The following is a 17,544-nucleotide window of genomic DNA, read 5'->3' on the forward strand; positions in this document are numbered from 1 at the left end:
GAAAAATTTTTAAAGTAGTCAAGATACTAAACACCCCTCGCCACCAAAATCAGTGCTTGCATAATGATACAAGTAGAAAAATTAGTAAAAGAAGTGCTCTCTCAGCTAACAAAAATTACAATCTATCCCATATCCAGTTTTAATACTATCAGAAATCATTTAATTAAATACTGACTTTAAAATTATAAGTGATTATTTTGTTTTAAAGCAAAACTACATGCAGTTAGTATCACCTAATCTTCTCCAAAAAAAAAGTTGGGGGTTGGGGGGAGGGAGACAAGAACAAGTCTTACCTCAATAAAAGAATCAATGTGCAACATTAGAGCTTGAGTCCTACTGATGATAAACTGATTGACACATGCAACAGCGTGAGACCTAGAAACAAAGTTTAAAATTTAACATACGTTCATTGTAACTTTGTTCTATCTACAGAAAATTGGCAAAAACATTCCTCCATAAAAGTATTATGGTATATGTCTATCAATATACCCACTAAAAATAATAAGTCAAACTTCTATATCAACAAAGAAAGAATTTGAATGATATATTAAGTCCAAAATGCAAGTTGCAGGGCACCATGTATTTCTAAGCAACTGAAAAATGCTAGAAAGGACATGCGCAAATTTTTAATAGGGCATACCCCTAAAGAGTGGAGGTTGAGTGAGGGGCAGAGTTGTTTTTTAGATACCTACAGATTTAAAAATGATAGGTAAACATTCCTTTTGAAAGTAAAAATGGAGAATAGTCCATGTGTTCTGGCATATGCAATTCAATTGCTCAGCAGTTCTTATTGGCACCACCTTTAAAAATTTACTCTTAATTCAATCATTTCTCACTGCTTTCATTTCTCTCATCCAAGCCATGATCTCTGATCTCTTACCAGAGTTAGTGAAATAGGCTGTAATTGGTTTCCCAACTTCCACTGTGCCAAACCCCACTATAGCCTGTTTGACACACACAGACCACACTATACTCTCATTCAGATTGCTGCAATAAAACTTAATCTACTTTTTCTACAAAAGGTCAAACAGTAAATATTTTAAGCTTTATGTGCCACATAAACACCTTTGTCGTTTTTTTCCCTCTTAATTACAACCTCTTAAATTAAAAAATCATCCTTACCTTGCAGGTCATGGGCTAAATTTGGCTCCATGGGACATAGTTTGCTGACCACTTGCCTAGATATTCCTTTATACTGTGGCTCCTCCCTTATTCCCTAACTTCAATTCCCATCATGCTGCTACAGACCAAAGTTTCTTTCTTCTGTCACTCTAAAAAGCTGATTCCTAATTCCAGAGCCTTCTCACTTGCTGTTCTGTCTTAAACATTCTTCACCATCTTTCATAGACTCACTTCCTTACTTTGTTCAGTCTTTGTACAAATGTTTCCTTTACAGAGAACCATTTATATAAAGTATCTCTGAATCACTGTCTATCCCTGATCTCATTATTTTTCCATCATACTTATCACTGTCTGAAATTATATTACTTATTCATTATCCGTCCTGTCTCCTCTTCTGAAATATAACCTCAAGAGAACCTTTGTCTCAACCACTGTGCCAAAAACACAGTTGGTTTTTGGTTCTGCAGTTACAGCAAAGCACATAAACATTTACTAAGGTAACATTAAGTGAAAAAAGCATACTATGGGGAGCTCAACTACTTAAATGTGCAGCACAGGGTAAGCTGCTTATGCTTTAAAGTCTGTTTTTTTTCATTCTATAAAACCACCACTGGCTGGGTGCAGTGGCTCATGCCTGTAATCCTAGCACTTTGGGAGGCCGAGGCAGGTGGATCACTTGAGGTCAGGAGTTCGAGACCAGCCTGGCAAACATGGCGAAGCCCTGCCTCTACTAAAAATACAAACATTAGCCGGGCCTGGTGGTGCATGCCTGTAATCCCAGCTACTTGGGAGGCTGAGGTAAGAGGCAGGAGAATCTCTCAAACGTGGGTGGCGGAGGTTGCAGTGAGCCAAGATCGTGCCACTGCACTCCAGCCTGGGCGATGGAGTGAGACTCAGTCTCAAAAAACAAACAAACAAAAAAAACTCTGTCTCGAAAACCACTACCACCACCACCACCACCTACAATTCATCCATTTGTTGGAGGGATTAAACTAAATGAGCTAATATATATGTTAAGTACTTGGCATAATAAACAAATGGAAAAAAAATACAATAAAGTCTTTTACAGGGCCTTTAAATTAAGGCCCTTTTAACTTGCATTTTTTTGTGTGTGCATGTGAGGCTAAATTTAAAAGGCAGAAATTTATCCTATCACCAGCCTCCAGAGGCACCTACTACTAGCTTCCCCAAATAATTTTCAGAAACTTGGGAACAGTCAGGATTTACATTTTAAATTAAAAGTAACAGTTTGACATGCTTTCTTTAGAAGTTTAATATAGTTTCTGTACATCAGCAATGAAGAAAAAAACTAGAAAAACTTAAATGCTACCATTTACTGTAGTATCAGAAGACCAAGTGCCTGGGAATACATTTAATATAATATGCTCAAGGCCTCTAAAAAGAAAAGTATAAAACTATTAAAAACAAGCAATTGCCAGGCACAGTGGCTCACGCCTGTAATCCCAGCACTCTGCGAGGCCACGGTAAGGCGGATCACCTGAGGTCAGGAGTTCGACACCAGGCTGGCCAACATGATGAAACCCCATCTCTACTAAAAATAAAAAAAATTAGCTGGGAGTGATGGCATGTGCCTGTAACCCCAGCTACTTGGGAGACTGAGGCAGGAGAATCGCTCGAACCCGAGAGGTGGAGGTTGCAGTGAGCAGGGATCATGCCATTGCACCCTAGTCTGGGAGACAAGAGCAAAACTCCGTCTCAAAAAAAAAAAAAGCAGCAAGCATTAGTATTGTGAAAATGACTATTTCTCCTAAATTGATCTATAGATTTAATGTTATTCCAATGTAAATTCCAAGATTTTTCATAAAACTTGACAATTCTAGAATGTATAAGGAAGAGAAAAGGCATTCCTACTGTCCTACTGTAAGCTCTAAATATCATTTCCCAGTAAAAGGAATCAGATGTAGGCCTACAGATGACAAACTTGGAATGCTATGGATATCTGTATATATAAAAATAAAACTTCCTTGTATTGATTTCTGGTGATCAAAGGCAATAACAAAGGCAGAATAATTACTCACGTCACGTATTCATAATCAATACCAACTTGTTAATTAGATCTGATACCATATAAATGGCATTTGTTTGTGAAGAATGAATTTTTTTTCCAATATGATCTCTTCCTTATAGATTATAAGAAAATATTCCCCCTAGAAGCAACTGAGATATTTAGTAAACTCCGAGTAATTCTGCTAAATCATGTATATTTTCAATTCTAATTTCTCATCCCAAAAGTCTACATATTTCAGGTCAAATTCTGATTTTTAGCCTTTCTTCAACACATATTTTTATAAGGTAAAATTCTTTAAAGAAGTTGTTTTTATTTATTTATTTTTGAGATTGAATCTCACTCTGTCACCCAGGAGGGAGTGCAGTGGCGCAATGTCAGCTCACTGCAACCTCTGCCTCCTGGGTTCAAGTGATTCTCCTGCCTCAGCCTCCCAAGTAACTGGGATTACAGGTGTATGTATGCCACCATGCCAGGCTAACTTTTGTATTTTTAATAGAGGTAGGATTTTGCTATGTTGGCCAGGCTGGTCTCAAACTCTTAACCTCAGGTGATCCACTGGCCTCGGCCTCCCAAAGTGCTGGGATTACAGGTGTGAGCCACTATGCCCTGCCGTTTATGATTATTTTAAAAATTCTGCCAAATTTATATGTTGTAAAACTGTAGGCCTTATTTTCATTCCATTTTGGGACAGAATGTAAATTTAACTTATAAATAGGAGTAACGTTAAACAAAATTTTTTTCAAGTTGAGATAACCCAGAACACAATAAAAATACGGAAAAATTATCTTTATATAGTTTGAGCTGTTTGTACAACTCTTTCCTTGCTGTGTAGAAATTCACTGCAGTATGTCATAAACTTTTTTATTTTGAGACGGAGTTCTGCTCGTTTCCCACGCTGGAGTTGCAATGGCGCGATCTTGGCTCACTGCAACCTCCATCTCCTGGGTTCAAGTGATTCTCCTGCCTCAGCCTCCTGATTAGCTACAATTACAGGCGCCTGCCACCATGTCCAGCTAATATTTTGTATTTTTAGTAGAAACAGGGTCTCACCATGTTGGCCAGGCTAGTCTTAACCTCCTGACCTCAGGTGATCCACCGCACCAAGCCTAAACTTTAAGTAACTATAATTTGTTAAAAAAAAGAAAAAAGCCTCAAACGCTCCAATTTTTGCTCTAAGACATACCAGAATTCAATTTGAAGCTTTAGTCATGAAACAGCAATGGAATAAAATAGAGGGCCCATTAATAGACCTACACACACATATAACTAAGCATGTAACAGAGGTGACATTTTAAACTGATGGGGAAAAGGAAGGGACTATAAAATAAATGTGACAGCAAGAAAAAGTTACCTAAATGGAAAAGACAGAATATTTCTCTCATAGCACACACCCACAAATGCCAGATACATTAAGCTCTTAAATGTCAAAGCGCCCTTAACATTTTAAACTCTTAGTAAAGACAAAAAGGGATTAAGATACTCTCTACACACATAACCGATAAAGGATGAGAATTCCTGTAAATCAATGGAGTACAAATAACCTAGTAGAAAAAAGGACAAAAGACAAGAACAAGATAAAGGCAATAAACATACAAGCTCTTCAACATCACTAATGATAGTAAAGAGTATCATCAAGACCATAATGAAACACCAAATATCTACTTGATTGGCAACACTTAAAAAATATGCTAATTGTCATGCAATGAAGTATTACAAGGGAGTCAAAACGAGCTATATTGATTCAGTACAGATGAATCTTAATGACATAATATTAAAGTTGCCTATGTCTACATTCAGTACTGTGCAGTTCTTATAATGCTAAAAACTAAGACATATAACACCCTTTGCATATGCATGCAATAAAATTATCAAGAAATGAAAGGAAAGTATGAAATTGGGGTTTAGATGTAGACTGTTGTCAAGGTCTTCATTTTGTTTCAGGTGGTGGATCTGACTGCTTATGTTATTAAAAATAACTAATATATAACTAAAGGCTAAATACGAGTAGGCCATGATGAGAATGTCTTCAACTAAGAATAATAATTCAATTCTAAGTACCTCAAGTCTGATAAAATGGTTCTTATTTTTAAATTGTTTAGTCATCACCTATAGAACTAGGCAATGTAGTGTAGTTTCCTATACTCTAATTCTATTTTCTTGAAGTCCAACAGTTATGTTGAGAGGGAAGAACGCTTAAGAGTACATAGTAAATGCCAGTTAAACTACATTAATAAGGTATTAAATAATGTAGAATAAGATCACGTTAAAGATGGATGATACATTTAGTATATATTTATAGCAGATAGTTACTTACCCAAATATACATTAAAATGAAAAATGCTTTTTTTTTTCCTGTACAACAGAATCTCAAATGGGTATTAATCAACATTCATGGAATGGAATTTTTTTTTTTTGCAGACAGGGTCTTATTCCATCACTCAGACTAGAGCACAGCGGCTCACTGCAGCCTTGAATTCCTGGGTTCAAGTGATTCTCCCGCTTGAGCCTCCAGAGTAGCTAGGACTATAGGCACACACCCCACTACACTCGGCTAATTTTCTAAACTTATTTTTTGTAGAGAAAGGGTCTTGCTATGTTGCCCAGGCTGGTCTCTAACTCCTGGCCTCAAGCAATCCTCCTGCCGCAGCCTCCCAAAGTGCTGTGATTTTAGGTGAAATATTTCTGAATTGCTCAACTTTACCTAACGTTTTAATCAAATGACCATCTACAAAATAAAAACCATGAAAAAATATTTATGAATAATATCCAGCAATGGTGTATCAATTACCAGAAATATGGTTTTTGGATTTTTCTGTTTTTCTTTTTTGAGACAAGGTCTCGCTCTGTTGCCCAGGCTGGAGTGCAGTGGTACAATTTCAGCCCACTGCAAACTCATCATCCTAAGCAATCCTCCCACCTCGGCCCTCCAAGTAGCTGGGACCACAGGTGTGTGCCACCATGCTCAGCTAATTTTTATGTTTTTTGTACAGATGGGGTTTTGCCACATTGCCCAGGCTGGTCTTAAACTCCTGAGCTCAAGCAATCCACCCACCTGGGCCTCCCAAAGTGTTGGGATTACAGGCATGAGCCAGCAGGCCCAGCTGTTTTTTCAATTACGGAGAATCAGTCACAAAATGTGAAGTACGTATATTACCACATTTCCATTATCTTAGTTAAAATGTTAAAAGGGGGAAACACTGTGGAAACGTGAACTCTTATCTAGTTAACTACGCCAGAAATAACATTATTATTATAATGTTACAATAATGGAAAACCAAATACCTGCATGTTCTCACTTATAAGTGGGGTGGGGGCTAAACATTGGGTACACAACAGACACTGGGGAATACAAGAAGGGGGAGGGAGAGGGCCAAACTAGCTAATGGGTACTATGCTTACCACCTAGGTGATGGATTCATTTGTACTCTAAACCCCCAGCATCACGCAATAGGACTTTGTAACAAACCTGCATATATATGTACCCCAATTCTAAAATAAAAGCTGAAAAGAAAAAAACCACAACTAATCTCGGCCTTAAATAAACGAAGTTAGAAGACGCCTGTTAACTATCACAAATATAATTAACTACTGTAAAAGGCAGAAAACTTTTATCACGTTTAACGAAAATTTCCTCACAATCAACATTTCACAGGTTTTGTTACTGAAGTAGTCAATTTCAATTACATAAGTTCACCTCTCTGGAACATCCAATATCTTTTGCTAATCTCAAAAATACCAAGTAATGAAAACTAAGGTAATGGTCAGGTTTATATCAGAGTTAATGAATTAGTACTGGCAATATAAGTACCTTATTTTTGGACTACTATGCTTGAAGAACTGTAAAAATTTGGGAATCATGATGTTGAGAGGACGATCTAAAACATCACTATCTAAAATCTCAGCAGAATCTTCACAAATCTTCTGAAGGGCACCAAATGCTCCCTGTAAGAGACACATTTAAATTATTAGAATTTGTTAAAAATGAAGCCATATGAAAACAAGCTGAAGAATGCTGACTAATTTGTATGGATTAATGTTCTCGGCCCACATAAAATGCCTTATAAAATCTGTAAATTTAATCGCTCAAATTTTTTTTTTTTTTTTTGAGACGGAGTCTTGCTCTTTCGCCCAGGCTGGAGTGCAGTGGCACAATCTCGCATCACTGCAACTTCTGCCTCCCGGATTCAAGTGATTCTCCTGCCTCAGCCTCCTGAGTAGCTGGGATTACAAGTACCTGCAATTGTGCCTGGCTAATTTTTGTATTTTTAGTAGAGATGGGGTTTCATCGTGTTGGCCAGGCTGGTCTCAAACTCCTGACCTCAGCTGGTCTGCCTGCCTTGGCCTCCCAAAGAGCTGGGATTACAGGCATGGGCCACCACGCCCGCCCTAATATTCAATTTTAAAACAAATTATAATATCATCGAGTATGTAAACATCTCAGTTAAAATACAAGGGTATATTTTAGTTTTAGCATTAAATGACTTAGAAGTGAAGGATATTTTGGTTGGCAGGAAGTAAATACTAGTTTGTTTAAATTAAATATAAAACTACATTTACATAGAAGAGTAATCACCATAATACTTTTCTTTTTGAAGCACAGAGAGGTCATTAATACCATTAAAAAGTTACTTAGGCCGGGTGCGGTGGCTCAAGCCTGTAATTCCAGCACTTTGGGAGGCCGAGGCAGGTAGATTACCTGAGGTCAGCAGTTTGAGACCAGCCTAGCCAACATGGTGAAACCCCGTCTCTACTAAAAACAAAAAAATTAGCTGGGTGTGGTGATGCATGCCTGTAATCCCAGCTACTCCATAGGCTGAGGCATGAGAATCGTTTGAATCCTGGAGGCAGAGGGTACAGTGAGCCAAGATCGCACCACTGCACTCCAGTCTGGGTGAGAGGGCAAAACTCTGCCTCAAAAAAGAAAAGTTACTTACATATAAAAGTATTCACCGGGTAACTGGTGACAAAATCTGTTGCAAGGGCAGGCAATGCAAATTGGCGACCATTTTCCTAAAACCATTTTAATACTAAAGGGGAAAATCCAGAGCCTTTGCACATAACATATAACCTATTAGTTACCCACCCACCTACTTTACCGTTTATATTATATAATTCCATCAGCAGCAACTTGATGCTTATTCTCCATAGTACAGCTTTAACGTGTCCAATAGAAGGTAAAATCCTTTAAGGAAATTACTCAACATCCTTTCAGATTTTATAATATCTTAAAAATATTAAATCTGAAAATATTTTTAAGTCTAAAATTTAATCAATATATTAAATTTCAGTCTTCAATTTAATATGCGTTAAATATCAGGAATTTTAATTGTCATGCTAAAACAGTCATATTTAATTATTAAGGTTTTTTTTTTTTTTAAAAAAAGCTTTACTTCTGAAACCCTATTACATCAAATTAACCTATGTGGCAATTAAAAATTTCAAATAAGAACAAACATTTAGCTATCACTACATACCAACATCTGGAAAACCACTATCTTTAGTGCAGATGGATGGGAATATTGTTTATTTACAGTATGACTTCTATGTAGTACACCAGCTCAACAATTTCACAATTACTGCAGCTTAAATTTTTTATTCTTGGAAAGTGCTTGAATTTTGATCTTTTTTTTTGAGACAGAGTCTTGCTCTGTCGCCCGGGCTGGAGCGCAGTAGCACAATCTCGGCTCACTGCAAGCTCTGCCTCCCAGGTTCAAGCCATTCTCCTACCTCAGCCTCCTGAGTAAGCTGAGACTACAGGAGCCAACCACCACGCCCGGCTAATTTTTTGTGTTTTTAGTAGAGATGGGATTTCACCTTGCTAGCCAGGATGGTCTCCATTTCCTGTCCTTGTGATCCGCCCGACTCGGCGTCCCAAAGTGCTGGGATTACAGGCGTGAGCCACTGCGCCTGGCCTGATCTTCTTTTATATTACTACCATCACACCAAAGCACCATTTAAATGCAATCAACTGTCACATGATTACTCACTTAGCTTTTCTGTAATCTTATCAGTGTATTTCCAAAGTTTTTTTTTTTTTTTTTTTTTTTTTTTTGAGATGGGATTCTTGCTCTGTTGCCCAGGCTGGAGTGCAGTGGCGCAATCTCGGCCCACTGCAATCTCTGCCTCCTGGGTTCAAGTGATTCTCCTGACTCAGCCTCCCGAGTAGCTGAGATTATAGGCATTCGACACCATGCCTGGCTAATTTTTGTGTTTCAGTAGAGATGGGGTTTCACCACGTTGGTCAGGCTGGTCTCTCAAACTCCTGACCTCAAAAGATCCGCCCGCCTCAGCCTCCCAAAGTGCTGGGATTATAGGTGTAAGCCACCACACCTGGCCCCAAAGCATTTTTATGTATATGGGAACGAACAATTTTTCTTTTTCTTTCAAGGAGCAAGAAACGTGGCTTTAAGCAGTACTTAGCTAACTCCTCCTCTCTCTATCTTCTCTATTTCCCTTTATCCACCTGTCGGGCAACAAACTGCCATGTCCTAAAACCACCTTATGTGTGGTTAGGTGCATTTTTTTCTGGAGATAGGGTCTTGCTCTGTCGCCCAGGCTGGAGTGCACTGGTGTGATCTCACCTCACTGCAGCCTCCACCTCACAGGTTAAAGTGATCCTCCCACTTCAGCCTCCTGAGTAGCTGGGACCACAGGCGCACATCACCACACCTGGCCAATTTTTTTTAATAGGGTTTCACCACATTGCCCAGGCTGGTCTTGAACTCACGCAATCCACCCAGCTAGGCCTCGGGATTACAGGTGTAAGCCACCATGCCCAATCGGTTTTCTTTCCCTTTTAGGTTAGGTTATTCCTGTGGGTTGTTTTTGGTTGTTGACAGGTTATTCCTGTGCCTGCCCTGCCTTCAATCTCCGCTCTCTGAGAGGTAGAGGAGTCACTGCTTTATAGAGTCAAAACACGGAATATGGTTTCCACATAAAATAGATTTCCACCCAAATTGGAAGCCTGCTAATAGATACTTACAGTATCCACTAACCATGAGAAATCATTCTCTCTCCAAACGAAAAGGATGCTAGAGATCTAATCAGTGGCAAAGAACACCCACAGGTCAGAGTTAACGTATGATTAAAACTAAGACAATGGTCTGGTGCAGAGGCTCACACCTGTAATCCAAACACTTTGGGAGGCTGAGACAGGTGGATCATTTGAAGCCAGGGGTTCAAGACCAGCCTGTCCAACATGGTGAAACTCCACCTATACTAAAAATACAAAAACATTAGGCAGGTGTGGTGGCTCATGCCTATAATCTCAGCTACTCGGGAGGCTGAGGTGGGAGAATCACTTGATTCTGGGAGGCAGAGGTTGCAGTGAGCTGAGATTATGCCACTGCACTCTAGCCTAGGCAACAGAGCAAGACTCTGTTTGAAACAAACAAAAAAACAAAAAAATGAAGACAAGTTTAGTGAAGTGCAGCTGCTCATGCCTGTAATCCCAGCACTTTGGGAAGCTGAGGCTGGAGGATTGCTTGAGCTCAGGAGTTCGGGGTCAGCCTGAACAACAGCGTGACCCCATCTCTACCAAAAAAAAGAAAAAATTAGTCTAGCATGGTAGCACATGCCTGTAGTCCCTGCTACCTGGGAGGCTGATGTAGGAGAACTGTTTGAGCCCAGGAGGTTCAGCTATGATGGTGCCACTGCACTCCAGCCTGGCAACAGAGTGAGATCCTGTCTTTAAAAAAACAAAAAAAACAAAAAAACAAAAACCCCACCAAAAAAACAACAAAAGCACAAGTTCAGCATCCCTTAGATATCACATAATAAGAGGCATAAAAACAATTTAGAGAAGTTAAAAAAGTACTCAAGGTCCAGGAATTTGGTAAATTTCAGTCTATCTTTCACTGATTAAGCTTGACACAAACTGTTTATTACATACGTATACATCCAAGAATAATTTTATCACAGAAAAACAAGATACGTCCTTGTGTGAAATATAGTAAAAGAGGTTTATAATGTAACAGTTTTTACAGAAAAATAAATGATTTACAAATGTAATATAACACAAAGGTAACTTTAGGTTTCTAAGTTTTGAGAAGCTGTATGTTTCGTAGGAATTATTTTCCCCCAAAGCTGCTAATACATAACATGACAAGAAAAACAGAAAAAACCCAATTATATATGAAACCAATATCCTTACCTCACAAGTATTGTAATCTTCAGAATCCAACAGGCTACAGAGTTTTGGTAAGAGGTCAGGCCAATTCTGCAATTCTCCCTTGGAGGCTATAGTTGTGATCAAAATACCTTGAACGAAAACACACTTCTTTAGGAAATCCAACAGCATTATGTTAGGTATTGCCATGTGAGTAACTGTATGTACAAACACACTTTATGTAAATAATAACATTTGGCTAGATGTGGTGGCTCATGCCTGTAATCCCAGCATTCTGGGAGGCCTAGGTGGGTAGATCTCTTGAGCCCAGGAATTCCAGACCAGCCTGGGCAACACGGTGAAACCCCATCTCTACTAAAAATACAAGAAAATCAGATGAGCATGATGATATGCGCCTGTGATCCCAGCTATTCAGGAGGCTGAAGTGAGAGGATCACCCGAGTCAAGGAGGTCAAGGCTGCAATGAGCCATGATTACGAGACCGCACTCATGCCCGGGCATAGTGAGACCCTGTCTCAAAAAAAATTAGTAACACTCACCGACGACACGCATATCACCATTGCATATCTTGTGGGGAAAAAACCTCACAGAAACCAGATCTGTTTCTAATACTGTTTTTCAACATTTCACCCTCTAAGGGTTTTTGAGTTAAATTTACCAAGTATAAAACTGCAACTTCTTTTTCTGCCATAATACCAAGAATAGTTCCACCAATTAAAATTAATTCTAATGGCTGGGCACGGTGGCTCATGCCTGTAATCTCAGCACTTTGGGAGGCTGAGGGTGGATCACATGAGGTTGGGAGTTCGAGACCAGCCTCATCAACATGGAGAAACCCCATCTCTACTAAAAATACAAAATTAGCCGGGCATGGTGGCGCATGCCCGTAATCCCAGCTACTCAGGAGGCTGAGACAGGAGAATCGCTTGAAACCGGGAGGCGGAGGTTGCAGTGAGGCGAGATCACGCCACTGCACTCCAGTCTGGGCAACAAGAGTGAAACTCTGTCTCAAAAGAAAAAAATAATAATTCTGATTTATCCATACAAAAGAGTAGAAAGTATACCAAAATGTTAGCAGCACTTAACACTGGGTGATGAACTTACGAGTCTGTTAGGTTCAAATAAAAGACACATTAAGAGGCTAAAAATAGCTCCCTGACTTAATCTGGAACTAGAGACAAGGAACATGGTAGGAAAAACTTAAGTAGATAAGCATCACTTGAGAATAATTCTGCATGTTTCACTGCTTACAACACTCTCCCTCACGTAGGCAGGCTACATACTCCTAAAACAGTTCCCACTGACTGGATCAAGAATGAGTCGCCAGAGAGGCGATCTTGGAGGCTGGGTGGCCCAGGCTCACTGATCATGTTGTTCTGACTGAACAGATTATCTCAACTGTGTTGTGCAGCTGAGTTGTTGATAGTCAATGAATTATGCAAATACACACAAATGTAAGGAAAGTTTTGTGTTAATACAAACACAAGGACAACAGAAAGGTCTTGTGTTAACATTTTTTTCTGCCTTAGTAAACATATTAGTGATATAATATGCTTAGTGATCATGGATCTTTCAGTGCCAGAAGAGTATAAACTCTTGACAATAGGAAAATTATATGCATTCTAAGCTGCAAAATATGAGTGTGCAAAAAGGAAAAAAGGAAACTCTTCATAGGGTTATTTTGAAAATTCAGCTGGATATATACAAAATGCCTGGCATCTAGTAAACACTCAATGACTATTACTGAACAGCAAATATTACTGTGTATATAAATTTTCTACCTTTAGTTTTGAGAAGGTTACTCCCAATGATAAAGAACTAAAAAAGAATCTAGAAAGTAAAGCTCCTGGCAAATTTACTCTTCACACACACAAAAATTAAATTGTATAGTAAGAATTAATGTACTGATAGCATTTTCAACATATAGCCCTTACAATAAAATAGCCTTCCATTAGGATCCAAAAGCAGCAAGACCTGATCCTTCCTGCAAATTAGTCTTTCCTAAAGTTAAAATATAAAAGAACTAAGGGAATGAGAAAGATCTGAATCTGTCTAAAAGAAACCAAGCATGACTTAAAAAAGACTACAAACAAGCAATAAATCACAACAATTAAACCCCATCTACAACTTGGTACTAACGAACTGCTCACATTCATTACTTCTGTTAGCAGAACACTAAAGAATGTTGATGTACTAACAAACTTACCTGCACCCATCATCTCACCCACACATGAAGAAGCATCTAATACCTAGCATAGCTGCAAAAAGTGGGAAGTGACACATATTTCTCAGTATTTACAAGAAATACAGGAATGAAATCAGTGTGCTTGGCAACAACTACTAAAATCTTAAAAAGTTTAAACACACTTTGACCCAATAATGCCACTTACACGAATTAATCCTACAGAAATTTGCCTGTAAGTGTACAAACACATACAAGAGAATATTCATTGAAATAATAAAATTACAAACTATATACTCTCTAAACAAGAGAAACATCTTTACCTCATCTAATGAATTACCCAACAGTCATTAAGATGTGGTCCCTTCCAAACAGACTTCCTTGGTAAGATTCCCAAAATGTATTGTTAAGGTTAATAAAAAGTTTTAAAGCCAAAGCTGCAAGTCTATTTTTATAATCAGTAATCTTTTAATTAAGATATTTAAGTATTGTAAATATTATTAATAGGTGCTAAGAAATACAAAACACATGGTCCTTGCCCTTAAGGAGTTCAGTCAGGCACTCCCTGACCCTAACACGTGACATGGTCTGGAGACATTTTTGGTTGTTACAACAGGGTATATGGCTGCTACTGGTACCTAGTGGGTACAGGTCAGGTGTGCTGATTAACATCCTGTAGTGCACAGACAAAATAGCCCAACAACAAAGAATTATCCAGTCCAAAATGTTAAGTGCTGAGGTTGGAAAACTCGGGTCTAGAGGAACAGAGTCCTACATTAACTGATAATGTAGAGTCGGAGTACTTGCACGACTATACATACACCAAGAATTTTCTGTGAAGGTTAGTAATTGATGAAGAGTCTGTTGCCAATTCTTAGAAATGATTTTCAGAAATCCCAAAAAATTATTTCACTTACAAAATATGTTCCTGGAAGTGTTTTACAACTTTTTCTCATGTAAACAAAGATTAGAAAATTTAGGTGATTAAAAAAACAACCACCTTCCCAGATTTGTTGGAAAGCACCAATGTATTTAAATAAACTCATCAATTTTCCTGAAGCAAAACAAACAAAACAACAAAATTATGAAATATTTTAGTGGTTTTTTTTTTTTTTTTTTTGAGACGAAGTCTTGCTCTGTAGCCCAGGCTGGAGTGCAGTGGCGCGATCTTGGCTCACTGCAAACTCCACCTCCCGGGTTCATGCCATTCTCGTATCAGCCTCCTGAGTAGCTGGGACCACAGATGCCCGCCACCATGCCCGGCTAATTTTTTGTATTTTTAGTAGAAACGGGGTATCACCGTGTCAGTCAGGATGGTCTCGACCTCCTGACTTTGTGATGCCCGTGCCTTGGCCTCCCAAAGTGCTGGGATTACAGGTGTGAGCCGCCGCACCTGGCCAATACTTTAGAGTCTTAATGCTGTGCCCCCAAAATAATTTCTCCCCTCTTTGGGAAGAATCTGTCAATCACACCTTTTACCACCTTCACTAATACATATAGCTGAAAGGGGTGTGTGAAGGGAGGAGGGACAAAAATGAACTCATTTTTAGCTAACTTATTTCAAGCTCATAGCTGTTTTATCTAGTTAACATTACAGACTTTTTAAAATAGAAAATTTCACATATATACATAAAAATAGAAAAATACCACGAACTAAGTGTATCCATTAATTAGGTTTAACAATCATTAATACATGGTCAATGTTGTTTCATCCATAGTTCTACCCACAACCACCTTAACATTCCTAATTGCTCTTTTATGAAATCCCAGACATCATGTCATTTGAAAATACACTGCAGTTATGTTTGAAGCTCCTTCATCTGTAGTAAAGCAACTAAATAAAAGCTGTTTCTACACTGAAAACTACAATAGTCCCTCACAATTAGAATATTTAAATATCTACTTAACATAAACTAAAATGAAAGACCTTTCGTATTCTACTAATACACAGCAAGAAATAAAAATACCTACATAAGTCAATTTCACCAATCTCCGTTTTAAAATAAGTCAGATGATACCTAAGTGCTTAAATAATTCCCAAGATAAAGTCAGCTCCTAAACATGTTCAAAAACCTTATGGAAGGTGAAAGTACTCACTGGGAGATAAAACCAATTCTTCTCTCCCCAATACTATTACTTCTAACCTTTCAAATTTAAAGACACAAAGTATTGTAGTTTGAACCAAATGGCACTTAAAGATAGGTTTATAATGAAACACAGTTTAGGAAGAAACAATCTCATATCTAGTTTCTAAATCCTCTCCTTTCCTTTCAGCTGAGTTGCCAACTCTCAGAGGAAACCCACCTTCCCTCCAAATCCCATTCCACTTATGTATGGGGATTTCTCTCCTGGATCTGAAATGGAAAAGGCTGGCACACACTCACCATTCTTTTTAACAGTATCAAGAATAGGTAAAGCCTTAAGGTACCTAAGAGTATATTAATCTAGCGAGTCCTTTTTCTTAAACCACAAATGTCCTCTACCCATCAAATTTAAAATCAGTGTCAATGATGGCACTGTTTAATACAAGAATATCTAGAGGGATGTGATAGAGCCAATGCTTTGTAAGTAAAGAGATGAATATTTTTCAAACCCACAACAAGACAAAATAGGAACTTCTTTTTTTTTTTTTTTTTGACAGATTTTCGCTTGTTACCCAGGCTGGAGAACAATGGTGTGATCTCGGTTCACTGCAACCTCTACCTCCAGGGTTCAAGCGATTCCCCTGCCTCAGCCTCCCAAGTAGCTAGGATTACAGGCATGTGCCACCACACCCGGCTAATTTTTTTCTATTTTTAGTAGACACGGGGTTTCACCATCTCAGGCTGGTCTCGAACCCCTGACCTCAGGTGATCCATCCGCCTCAGACTCCCAAAGTGCTGTGATTACAGGTGTGAGCCACCATGCCCAGCCAGAAACTCTTAATGAAAGCATCTGACTCATTTAACTGATTTTCATTTAACCAGCCTGGGTAGATTAACAGAAGCTTTCCAGGTCCTTGTAAAAGTTAGCTGTCTAAGCCCACGGTATACTAAAGTCTGCCCATTAGTAAGCTCCTCTTCAGTATGGCTATTTATTACTGCTTCCATTGGTTGGTATATGGTGTTAACCAACAGCCAGTTGTGTGTGTTTCCAAATAGATTTATACGAGTTACTATAACTAAGCATGTTAATTCAGTATTACATAAGCTAACAGAAAGTTGTATTGCCCCTGAAAATAAGCTGAACACTCTGAAAAGACTAAAAAGTTGCTGCTGAATTACCGACAAGGCAAATATTTAAAAACAAGGGAGAAAATAGTAAAAATCTAGAATCCTATATACTTAGGTTTTCCATAAACAATCAAAAAGTATTTCTTTACCTGTAAAAGTGAAACAAGAAATTACATCCCATGCATTACGCTAGGCAGAAAATAAGAACTCCAAGCCAGGCACCATGGCTCAGGCCTGTAATCTCAGCACTTTGAGAGGCTGAGGCAGGCGGATCACCTGAGGTCAGGAGTTCCAGACCAGTCTGGCCAACATGGTGAAACCCTGTATCTACTAAAAAGTACAAAAATTAGCCGGGCATGGTGGCAGGTGCCTGTATTCACAGCTACTCGGGAGGCTGAGGCAGGAGAATTGCTTGAATCCAGGAGGTGGGGGTTGCAGTGAGTCAAGACTGTGCCACTGTACTCCAGCCTGGGCAACAGAGACTGTCTCAAACGCTCTCACCCCACACACACAAAAAAACAAAAAACAAAACAAAACAAAACAAAACAAAACAAAACAAAACAAAACACCAGAACTCCAATCTGCACGCTCAAGAAAAAGTAGTGTCTGCAAATTAGTATCACTTATTGATGCCCCATTTTAACGAACTCTGATTAAACTAAGTTTAATTAGGCTCTCCTTTTATCCAGGGTCACTGGTTTCACTGGATGAGAGAGCTTTTACCATGATTACACCATTTCGAAAGCATTTAAGGCAATGAAAGTTTCCCCATCACAATTTAACATGAACCAATAAAAATTCCTAAGGAAATAATCTGTCATCTCTAAAAACGACCCAATTACAAACAAAGTAAGCAAAACTGTTGTAATAC

General features: G+C 38.6%; 2 protein-coding genes across 4 annotated transcripts in view; both read right to left on the bottom strand.

Moving 5' to 3' along the window:
- TNPO1 (transportin 1) overlaps positions 1–17,544 on the bottom strand; it is a 97,682-nt gene that overhangs the window by 41,032 nt on the left and 39,106 nt on the right. For all 3 annotated transcript variants that reach the window (XM_007974971.3, XM_007974985.3, XM_007974979.3), the window contains exons 5-7: positions 11,304–11,410; positions 6,960–7,093; positions 294–375 (exon numbers count right to left, since the gene is read on the bottom strand). In XM_007974971.3, the coding sequence (XP_007973162.1) occupies positions 294–375; positions 6,960–7,093; positions 11,304–11,410 (323 nt within the window). The remainder of the gene's footprint in view (positions 1–293; positions 376–6,959; positions 7,094–11,303; positions 11,411–17,544) is intronic.
- LOC140711603 (histone demethylase UTY-like) lies at positions 11,417–13,495 on the bottom strand. The gene is made up of 2 exons (XM_073014919.1): positions 13,486–13,495; positions 11,417–12,359 (listed from the first exon to the last, which is right to left on the bottom strand). The coding sequence occupies exons 1-2, from the start codon at positions 13,493–13,495 to the stop codon at positions 11,833–11,835; spliced, it is 537 nt and encodes a 178-aa protein (XP_072871020.1). The 3' UTR covers positions 11,417–11,832.

The sequence above is a fragment of the Chlorocebus sabaeus genome, chromosome 4, assembly GCF_047675955.1.
Source record: "Chlorocebus sabaeus isolate Y175 chromosome 4, mChlSab1.0.hap1, whole genome shotgun sequence".
Classification (NCBI taxonomy): Eukaryota; Metazoa; Chordata; class Mammalia; order Primates; family Cercopithecidae; genus Chlorocebus; species Chlorocebus sabaeus.